The 11787-nt window shown below is 42.3% G+C and overlaps 1 protein-coding gene across 1 annotated transcript in view; it reads left to right on the top strand.

Annotated features, from left to right (window-relative positions):
• Positions 1–3036: 3036 nt before the first annotated feature.
• The window catches only part of insrb (insulin receptor b), a 61898-nt gene continuing 53147 nt past the window's right edge, over positions 3037–11787 (top strand). Inside the window, exon 1 of the mRNA XM_072438798.1 lies at positions 3037–3804. Coding sequence (XP_072294899.1) covers positions 3711–3804 — 94 coding nt within the window. The 5' untranslated portion in view covers positions 3037–3710. The remainder of the gene's footprint in view (positions 3805–11787) is intronic.

Below are 11787 nucleotides of genomic sequence, written 5' to 3'. Positions count from 1 at the left end.
ACTCCTCCCAGGGCGTTGGCCCTAAAAAGCTGAAATTTGGTGAAAATGCTACTGAGGAGTGGGACATCAAAAGTTATCCAAATTACATTGATACCTCTCACGGTCTCTGTGCGGCGAAGCCGCAAACTGTAACTAAAATTTCAGAAATCTCCCATATTTAAAATTTCTGCCGTTTGCGCAGATAAAGTCCGAATTGCGTCAAATTAGAATCAGTTGTTAAACTCTTTGCCCTAAACCTACTTGAAGTGAAATAAATTCATTTGGCGCCACAGCGCCCCCTACAGATTTTATATGGAGGTTAAATGTTTAGTTTTGCGAAATTATATGAAATTTGACACACAACTCAATTTTAGCATCCCCATCAAAAAAGTCAATGAGACCCATGTCATAATTGTTATGGCGTTGCCGTAACGATGACCGAAACCTCCCATGTTATTCCAATGGGGCCAGAACATGTTTACACTTTAGACTTTCACAAACTCCTCCCAGGGCGTCAGCCCTATTAACCTGAAATTTGGTGAGACTCATCTTCAGGACCATCAAAAGTTATCCACATTTTCATTCAAAGAGTCACGGTGTCTGTGCGGCAAAGCCGCACATTTTGCCAAGAATTCAAAATAAAATTGCTTTTTGATGGTAAAACAAAGGGGAGAACATGTGACAGCGTCACAGATTCAGCAGTAGGCGTGATAAAAGGACAATTGGGGCGCGTTAGCGCCCCCTCCTCTTGCGGCGTGGCGGCGGTGTGGCGGCGGCGTGGCGAGGGCCGATCATTGCCGCTTGCGGCTATATTTTCTTCTTCTTCTTCTTCTTCTCGGGACCAACCCCCCTATTTTTCACCCAGTGAACATTGACGAAAAGTCACAAAAATTAGCACACCTCTAAAAATCGTGCCTCTCTACATTCTGGCTATTTCCTTTTTCTAAAATTAAAAAAATGTGCGCGTCAGCGCCCCCAAATGTACCAAAAATGCATTGAGAGATGGGAAATGACCCAAAAAAAATCTGATCGTAGAATCATGAAATTTGGCGCAGAGGTAGATGGTGACAAGAGAAGTAAAAAATATTATTACGGCAACGCCGTCCGCCCAACCAAATGTCGGCCATATTGCTTCAAAAATGGCTAAACATGACTTCGGAGTTTTTCCAAACGTCATACTTTTACGAACTCCTCCCAGGGCGTTGGCCCTAAAAAGCTGAAATTTAGTGAAAATGCTACTGAGGAGTGGGACATCAAAAGTTATCCAAATTACATTGATACCTGTCACGGTCTCTGTGCGGCGAAGCCGCAAACTGTAGCAAGAATTTCAGAAATCTCCCAAATTTTACATTTCTGCCGTTTGCGCTGATAAAGTCCGAATTGCGTCAAATTAGAATCAGTTGTTAAACTCTTTGCCCTAAACCTACTTGAAGTGAAATAAATTCATTTGGAGCCACAGCGCCCCCTACAGATTTTATATGGAGGTTAAATGTTTAGTTTTGCGAAATTATATGAAATTTGACACACAACTCAATTTTCAAAAAGTCAATGAGACCCATGTCATAATTGTTATGGCGTTGCCGTAACGATGACCGAAACCTTCCATGTTATTCCAATGGGGAAATCGCCAGAACATGTTTACACTTTAGACTTTCACAAACTCCTCTTAGGGCGTCAGCCCTATTAACCTGAAATTTGGTGAGACTCATCTTCAGGGGTGGACCATCAAAAGTTATCCACATTTTTATTCAAAGAGTCACGGTGTCACATTTTGCCAAGAATTCAAAATAAAATTGCTTTTTGATGGTAAAACAAAGGGGAGAAGATGTGACAGCGTCACAGATTCAGCAGTAGGCGTAATAAAAGGACAATTGGGGCGCGTTAGCGCCCCCTCCTCTTGCGGCGTGGCGGCGGCGTAGCGAGGGCCGATCATTGCCGCTTGCGGCTTTAATTTATATTTATTATTAATATTCACAATTGATACTCGCTGCAATGCAATGACATTGTAAATATTTGTTGATCATAGAATATTATTATTGTATAATTGTAGGCAGCATTATATGTTGAATATGTGCTCTTTTTCTGAAGAAGGCATATAATTATGAAAAAAATACGACTGAGCAAATAATGGAAAGATTGAAAGATCAAGATTCAGTGTTGTGTAATCGTCAATGATATGATTGGGTTTTTCATTAAATCATAACTAAAAGCCATTCTATCTAACTCGATTTCACTGCAGCCTTGACCACACAACAGGCATAAGTGCTATCCACTCCACCACGAGCAGCACTCCATGAGCTCTAAACCATCTTATCACTACGTTCCCTCATAAATAACATACTCAGAGTTGCTTTTACACCAAATTTGTGTGTCATTTTAAAACTGACAAAATGTAAAACCACTGTCTACACGTGCCATAGTTTAGTACCAAAAAAATCCCAATGCATCTTTTCCTCTGCTTCTCGTTTACTTTTTGAGCACCTCCGTCGCAGTTGAGTTTCCACACGTAGAGCCCGAGCGCGGAGCCTTCCCCGGTAACAGCGCGAGTCCAGATCCACCCGGGGGCCCATTGCGTTCGCGCGGATCCACTCCGGGATTTGCGCGGCGCCGCGGCCCAGCTGAGGACTGGCAGGACTTGTTTACTGTGGAGAGACGGAAAGAGGAGGAACCTGAGCGAGCGCAGTCGCTATACTACACGAACGGGAATCCAAGTTTTTACTCTTGACCCGTCTTTTTACGTTTCTTTACCTCACAATTTCACCCGCTCGGACGAGGAACGGTTACTTTGTGCGTGTTGCGCGGCTGGAACTCTCGCGCCGACTCCGCGAACCTCGTTGTTTTGGATTAAGCTAGCTAGCGTTAGCTGTTTTCCCAAAATCGCTCGTCTGAGAAAAGAAACGGGCGGCGTGGTGGTGGCGGCGGAGCAGCCTTCTCGTTCCCAGCGTGGAGCTTCAACCGCCGCGGTCCCGCACTCGTCGGTCGGATACACGCCGCGTTTTTTGACCCCCGCGGGTTTTCCACGTCTCATTTTTGTGTTTTTTACCCCGTTTGGTCGTGTGTGGCGGCCCGAGAGTGGCTCGCGGCGTGGTGGTCAGCGGGGGTGAAGGAGTTCAGAGGAAGGTCGTAGCGGGGGGAAAAGCGGCGTTTCTCCTGCACGTAGCGGCTCTGATCAGTTTCCTGGGATGTGTTCACTCCTGTTTTAAAAAGAGGAGAGCTTCTGGTGAGGAAGTGCACTGGAACAGGACATTTCCCCGAGACCTGCCCGCTTCTAAAAGACGAGACTCGGGCGACAAGTTTTGAAGCCCGTGCGCCCCGTTTTTTTGACGCACTGTTTTTTGCATATTCTGCATCTGAGTGGTTCTTTTTTTATCACCCGGGTTTGGATCGGCTTTTATTTCACTGGGGGACACGATTACACTATTGCGATGATCACAGACCGACTGGACCTCATCCTCACCCAGCTGCGAAAAAAGGATTTAGTTTTGTTGGTTTTGTAGACGCACCAAAACAAAACAGATGAACGTGTGCTGCCGCCTTCGCTTATGGAAGATGAAGATATTCACTCGTACGTGTGTGGCCAGAACCCAAGATCACGTTATTTAGTTTACAACTCGACGGCGACACTTGTTTTAAAATAAACTTCTATTGGAGAGTTTAAACACTACAATCACTTGATACTGGAGTTTGTAAGGGCCCTTTTGAAGGAAGGCTCTACCTATCCTTGAACCAAAATGGGACGGTGGACGCTCAAACTGCGAACACAAATGGTGTGTCTTATTTTCAGCACCTGCATCATTTGCCAGTGTGGACTGATCAACGGGGAAAGTAAGTATTTTGTTTTACTTCTCGGTGTGTAGCCTATGTGGACACTGTGGTGAATTGCATTAGTACAGAGTTAACATTTGCTATAACAGAAATAGCAAGTTTACAGCTTAATGAAAGTAAATATGAGTACACAATTCAAGCATCGAGTACAGTGAAATGTAAAGTGACCACAAACGTAAGGGTCTCTGTGTGAAAATGGTGAAGTTATTTCCCTTTTTGAATCGGCTTTAACGACGAGACGCTTGTTGTTCCCGCGCATGCGCCGTGGTTTGTTTCTGTCTAATTAAGGGGCTGGTAATTTCAGGTTTTGTCATTGTACGCGCTCGTGGCCCCGCCCCCTGCCGTGTTTCTTAAAGCGACACGTCTGAACCGCGGCCTGTGTTTCCTGCGCCAGCCCCAGAGCCAGATTAGTTATTGTAACTGGACAAGGGTGGTCTGCCGCAGCGAGGCTAAACTGGGAATAGCAGGATTGGTCCAATGAGCGCGGCGAGGCCTCTCAAAGCGGCACAAACAACCGCAGCACACGCGGCTTTGCGCCAACGTCAAACGCAAACAAACAAACTGACGCGTACAAGTGTCTCGCGCTGATTTGTCTGCGTGTCCCAGATTAGTGTGTGGCACCTTCAACCTGAGCACAGCTACATGTGTGCTTTGAATGCTCGGGAGTAAATTAATTCCTATCTTAGTCTGCCCCCGTTATAAAGTTATCTTTAGGCATAGGTATAGTTTTTAATGTAAACTAACTAGACTTACATTCCTTCTTATTATAGTATAAGCAACATGGTTCAACATTAAACGTTAACATATCAATAACATTTGAAATCTTAAAGAACTATGGCATTATGGGTCTGTTTCCATTTCCTTTGCTATATTCACTTCTACTTTTATTACAAAAAAGGTTTACACTAGTAAACTAAGGACGTTACGTATGCAGACAGAGCAGAGGCTCATAAGGGGTGCAATTGGACAGGGCTAGCTTCTGTACACTCCTTCCTGTTTTTCTGTTAAACTTACTTCTCTGTAAAGGAGTGGAGATGTCATTTGTTATCTGGTTCCTGATTTACTCCACCCGGGGTAGTGACCATATTTGGCACTCAAGGGTTTAGATGAGAGAGCAACAACTAGAGTACTATTGTTATTTGAATCCACCCGCCGCCTCACAGCGCCACCACTGTTATGGATCATGAAGGTTGTCAAATGGGGATTTGTCTGCCTGTTAACGCGTTTTTAAAATCTTGTCTCATAGTGGTTATCTTCACCCTCAAACACTTTTCTGAAGTACTTTTCAGAACTGCTGAGCTGTCTCCAGGTCAAACATGTGAAAAACAAGTTGTGCAACGAGGAGGTTTGCCCCCTTCTGTTCCTCTCAAGCTTGTAAGCACAACTGAGACAGAGACATGTTTATGTGTAGGTAGGCTGTTTAAAAGTTGAAATAAATAACACATTACTATTAAGTATTCTGATAACGGAGGCAAATTTAATGACTTACTGCATCGGACATGGTCTTAACCATACTTCTTATTTTTTTATTGCAAACTTAGAACATTAATATCTGAGAAATATTTTAAAGCAGGTATCGCCAAATATACACCTGGAGCTTCAGTGACCTGTCATCACACACACTGTGTCCACTGTAGCCCGCGTCCACTGCTCGCCCGCGTCCAATGCAGCCCGCGTCCACTGCAGCCCGTGTCCACTGCAGCCCGCGCCCATTGTAGCTTGCGTCCACTGCAGCCCGCGTCCACTGTAGTAGCCTGTGTCCACTGTAGTAGCCTGTGTCCACTGTAGTAGCCCGTGTCCACTGTAGTAGCCCGTGTCCACTGTAGTAGCCCGCGTCCACTGTAGGAGCCCGCGTCCACTGTAGGAGCCCGCGTCCACTGTAGGAGCCCGCGTCCACTGTAGGAGCCCGCGTCCACTGTAGCTTGCGTCCACTGTAGTAGCCCGCGTCCACTGTAGTAGCCCGCGTCCACTGTAGTAGCCCGCGTCCACTGTAGTAGCCCGCGTCCACTGTAGTAGCCTGTGTCCACTGTAGCCCGCGTCCTGTGTGTGTCCTGAGGTGGCCATGCATGAGAACAGTTTGTACTAAAGCAATCTGAAAAGCGGGAGGCCTGTTAGCACTGGCCCCTCTTTGCACAGTGGCCCCTGACCCCCCACACAGATCTGATCCACCAGGCAAATTTACTACTGTGCAATTTTTTTGCTGTTATTGACATTTTATGATTTATTTTTTGATGAATTTCACATATACCGTACATACTCGTAATTATGCAGAAAAACCTTGTTTTGTATGTTCTCGTGTAGACCATATGCATCTATTTGAATGTACCACAATGTTTGTCAAAAGTGGTTGTTTTATTCTTTTTTCCACTTAATGCTTAGTTAATAGGGTGTAAAAATGGGTTTCGATTCAAATTTCAAGAATCAATTCGATTCCGATTTTTACTTTTCAAAATCGTTTTTTATTTTTATTTTCTCAGATTCCATCCGATTCGATCTGATTTCCGATTCGATCCGATTTCAATTCGATCCGGGGGTTAATGTTATTAAAAATGAAAAATGTATTTGAACCGTTTCCTTCACTTCATGACTGTGTAGAGAAGCAACATATTAAAACTAGTATTATATCAATATTAAACAGCAAATCTTACAAGTATTGGTAGTTACTGATGGCTGGAAGACTGATGAAAAGGTTAAGGGTCAATCTACCTTCAAGAAGGATAATTCAGGACAATAAATGGAGGACATCATTGAGGTGACTACATCTGCAACAGTGGATTCCTACTGGGACACTAACCAGTGCATTATTATTTTGCTTGAAAATAATTAGGAATTCACCCAAAAGCGGTTGCTACCAAAAGCATTTTTATTTTAAAACTGCTCACACACTGCCAGTACTGAAACTGGAAGAATAAAATGTAAACGTTGAGCATTTTTCAAAAAAAAAAAAAAAAAAAAAAAATTAAGAAAAATAAATATATTTTTTTAATTAAAAAAAAAAATCGATCTTTGGACGTGATAATCGGTCATTAATATGCGATCGATTTTTTTTCAACCCAGCTCTAATAGGGTGGTCTAAGACAATATAGCCACAAAGTACTGAGGGCATTATCTGAGAGTGTGGGAGAAAAGAGTGTAGCCCTGACTCCTGACCAGCCAAGAGTACAAGCTTTTCCTACACTTGGGGAGATTAGAAGTATAGCTGTTAAATCTTTGTCATTTTATCGAACTGTAAACTCAAAATGCACATGGCTCTCCCGCTGTTGTGGTTTGTTTTCACTCCCATCACAAACGGCCTCCAAATAATGAAATATAGCCTTAAATCCATTAATTTCTTGCACATTTATCATGTGTTTCAGAAAGAAACTCAAACTAAACCAATAAAATGTCAGGAAAGTCTATACCCGCCTTATGCTGCTTCTGATTGGTCATACTTACAGTCAATCACTATTTTAACCAATCATAGTCTCTTATTCCTCGTCTCGTGCTGTGTACTTCCCATAACAACTTTTTGCAGTTTTCTGAGTGAGACGAGAGCACAATGCCAACTCTTCCACTGATTAGATGAGAGAAGCACATATTTGAGCTTTGTTATTTAAAACACACATTTCTGTGTTTGGATTATACAAGACTGTCTACACAAAGGGTTAGGGTTAGAATAATGATAGGGGACAGGTGCTTGAATTTCTTGGGCGCTGTAACTATGCAAATTAAACTATAATACACTTGACAGACTAATGAAGAAGAGGCTCAAATAAAGAAATATGAATAGATTTCATGGAGAGCTCTTTTTTAGATGCATTTTCAAAGGGTTTGCTGTTGCTGTAATGGATCTTTAAATGACATTATTAGTTTATTATTGTGGTAATAATGACCCATAGCATTTTAGGAGTCGCTGTTCAACTAGCTGAAGAAATATTCAACTAGTTTCAATGGCCCTCATTTAAAAATACTCACCGTAGCAAAAGAAAATTTTACGCAGCAGCCTGGGTCCGGTCATCCTCACGTGCCTGGTTCAGATGTGGAGCAAAGCGCCCCAAGTCCCACAGATCCAGTCCAGTGGAGCAGGTCTATGCAGCGTGCAAAGGACCGGTCCACGCGGGTTAAACCTAGTCCTGTTCTGTCATCTGTGCTTTACGGAGTGGCTCGTCCGCTCCATGCCTCCAGAAAGCGCTGCTCGGGCTAAACCGCCTCATACCACTCCCTGCTCCTTCATCTGAACCCGGCCTGCACCAGAACTGCCCCACTGGTTCAGGTCTGAGTGTGGATCGGATCTAATCTCACTGTAGCACCTGCATCACACTATTGCCATCTTTCTTCTGAAGTTTCATTTCAGCAAATGTGTTAAGGTTAATTATTTTTCTTTGGTAATTGTGTGTAAAGCTGTGTTTTCCAATGAGCCACATTTATCACCAGTGTGCACACCAAGATCATAGCTGTTTGCGCAGGTTCATAAATGCCACACGCTCTCTGGTGTGCCAATAAATATACACCCAGACTTGCACAATTTTCACAGCGATGTTGATAAATGAGGGCCAAAGTTGTTCTTTCTCGGTTAACGGTTGATATTGGAAATGTCCTGCATCCCTACTCTAAAATAACTAACCCTAAGTTATCTTTAATAGCCACTAGAGTGATAATATACGGTAGGTAGGTCTTGCAATTACGAATATTTTCAATGCAACAGTGTAATAGAACCTGATGGGTTAAATGTATTTTAAGGAGTGTCATATGACTAAAGACATGGCTATTTGACACAGTGCAGTGAGTTTCTCAACAGATAATTACACATACACACACTGAGGACTGTGTTTTCTTCAGTGATTGATGGCTTTAGTTACAAAATTAACTGTTCCTTTTTAAATACATATTTTTAGCCTCTACAATTTTACGATCAAGGATTTTAATGTGAGTTACATCTTCACAACTTCTGCCTGATATTGCCAATAGGAGTTGTCTCACTCTGTAGAAGCTCGGAGCATAGCAAGGTTGTTGTTGACTTGATGTTCTTTGCTGCTATGTGGAGCTTGGTGTTCTCCCTTTCCCTTTCATATCTCACTCCCTGCACTTTTATCTGCAGGGTGAGAGGGTTCACTCATTTGTTTTTCGTTCACTGCTGCAGATGCGCACACAGTGTTTTGCCGACACTTACTTGCTTAGCCCGCCCTATTAGATAGCGTTATCCTAGCAATTTTTAGGTCCTTTTCACACTGCCACCAGTTAAGTCGACGTAAAAGAGCCTCGTAAAAGTCCCACTGTGAACACGCCAGCCACTGTGCAGTAAACGGTCACTCTGAGACTGCTAAAAATAGGTGGTCTTGGCGCGGGTTCTCACACATTCTGGTGCGGGGTGAGTGTGGTGTGAAAGCGGATGACCTCAAGACAACCTAAACGTCACCACACAGTAGGGGTAAAAACACTTGGAAATGAATCAAAAATGTCCTTGGAGCCACGTGTATTTACACGTCGCAGAGCTGCCGTTTGTAACCTGTGTCTGATGAGGCAAATAAATCAACTTGATCTCACTTTTGCCTCTGCGCCGCTCAGACAGCGTTGTCTTTGCCGCCACCATCGCACATCACTCTCACAGTGCATTTACCAAAAGTACAGCGCTGAGGGAAGGGAGCGTGTGCGGTCAGCTGATTACGTCTCACGTGGTTCATGGTGCTGCGTTTTGGGAGAATGAGGAGCAGTGTATGTTAACAGTATCAAACCAAATTGAAGGAAACTAAATCTAGTACGCACTGAGGCCGCGCAACAAAGCGTTGTGAAAAAAACCCGTGTGTGCGGAGTGTTATTAACACCTTTCAATTTGCTTTGTCGTTTGTTTTCTTCACTTGAGTGAGTGAGGCGTACTTCTCCAGCTGTGCATTCTTCTTGTTTGCACCTGCAGCTTAGGACTAAATACCACATGAGCGATTATGGTTGCATGTTTGTGATTCTTCATATCACTCATGCTTGTATTATGTTTTCAGCCACTGCGTATGTGTGTCAGGTGGGGGTCTGTGTTTTTGTCCCAATGAACCAGCTTGAGATGCGTTGCTATGGTGACGGCACTAGCTGTGCTGGCAGTAGGTCTCCCCAGCTCCCCTTTCAAAACACAGGCGTTGGTGCTTTCGGAATTTTGTGCACAATTTTATGTCTTATTTTATGTTCACAATATTTTTTTCATGCTATATTTCTATTTAGTATAAATTTAGCTTTATTTTCATTTCTTGCTGTTATCCAGCAGTTCCTTGAATAAAATGAAAGTGTTAATGACAGTGTACTGACAGGTTATTGTTGCCTTGGCTCACGTCAGATCAGGAAAGAGATTAAAAATCTCAGTGGAACCTTCCTAGTTAAAAAGTAAAAAAAACAACAACTTGTATTTACTCAGAATGTTTAAATTAACAGACAATATTGGAAAATACTTAATTAAAAGGGAATTACCTCTGAATTATAACTTGATTTTCTTTTTGCAAACAAATGTGAGCGGAGGAGCTGGGGAAAGAAGGCACAGTGTCTGTGTGAGCGAGTGAGAGCCATTAAACTGGCCTCTGTCCTCTCCATCTTTCTGACTTCCTCTAATTATAGTTGTTTTCATTTCTGTTACACCTCATTTTATTGATATCATTTACTTTGTTCAGGTAGGTTGATTGAGAACCAATTCTCATTTACAACTAGGACCTGGTCAATCAATATTGTAAAGCTGGACTGAATAAGACTCTATGAAAGAAGGGTTGTGTCGCTGCTCTGAAGGGTCTTGGCATTATGTCAAATAAAAGTGGATACATGTTTTGTTTAGTCCTAAAGAGAGAGCGGGAGAGAGAAGCCTTTTGTGATGGGTCTTAGCGGAGGCAGGGGTGGTGCACCTCAGCTTGTCCCATGTGGGCTCTGGTTTGTGGGATGAAGCAGTTGTGGGGCTGGGCCCTGCAGCTGCTGCTGTGTGGCTACAAGTCAAACAGTCGGCATCCCTTTCACCACCCAAGACTCTGCTGCAGTGCACTCACTGACAAGGGAAGATAAAAGAGCATCAGTTGTTTCAGGTCTTACTTAGACCATTACCCTAGCACACTTATGTTCATGCTTGATTTTTCAAATATTATTCCTCATTGTCAGAAATGTTGGCTCTAACATGGTGTATTTTTAATTGGTAGAAGCTGTTTGAAATGGGTCATAATATGTTAAACTGACTTCAGACTTTTTTGAACCATGTCATTCATTCATAGCTGGCGTTAGGCCTTGTTTAATTCAGCTCAACAGTTGAGTAATTTCTATTTTTAATAGGGATGCATCAATCTGTCTGTAGCCTTACAGATACTTGGCTAAGTATGTGCCAATTCCAAATATCAATCAAACTAGATGCACATGTCATCATCATTACTGTTCTAAATGTGTTTTGGATTATTACCAAAATAATAGAATAATATTATTTAAAGGCATTTCAAACCACTGCTAAAAGGCTTTTCCATGAAATCTTCCCTTTATTCAAGCACTTGTTCCCAATCATAATTCTTTCCCAGCTTTTAATTAAATTCAACTGAAGGTTTATAATCCGCCAAATTCTCAAATGTTTTGCCATTTTTAAAAATAAATGTGCAGATTGTATATTAAACTCAATCTGATCTTTTTAAAGGGTATGGTATATATTTCCTGAGCTTAACAATGTGTTGATTTCCTCAAGAAATCCAGAATAAATACCCGATCCTTTTACCCAATACTCTAATTCAAAATAATCCTATACTACTTCAATCACACTAAACAATATATGCTCTGTTTGCAAAGATATGCAAAACCAATGCAAAAATCTTCCGAATGACATTTAACCCTTTCTTATAAAATAGACGAAGACAAACCTTATCTCCAATTTAAAAAAATGTGTACGGTATAACAAGAAATGCCAATACAACATCCAAAAAACAATTATGTGCAGAAATGTTTGTACCCATAAATCAGAGTCCATGTGACCTAATACGTTTATATACAATCTCTGAAAAGAACAAC

The sequence above is a fragment of the Eucyclogobius newberryi genome, unplaced genomic scaffold, assembly GCF_026437365.1.
Source record: "Eucyclogobius newberryi isolate DKJ021-1_F unplaced genomic scaffold, fEucNew1.0.hap1 SCAF_9, whole genome shotgun sequence".
Lineage (NCBI taxonomy): Eukaryota > Metazoa > Chordata > Actinopteri > Gobiiformes > Gobiidae > Eucyclogobius > Eucyclogobius newberryi.
The sequence above is the reverse complement of the archived record's forward strand: the minus strand, read 5'-3'. Positions and strand labels throughout refer to the sequence as shown.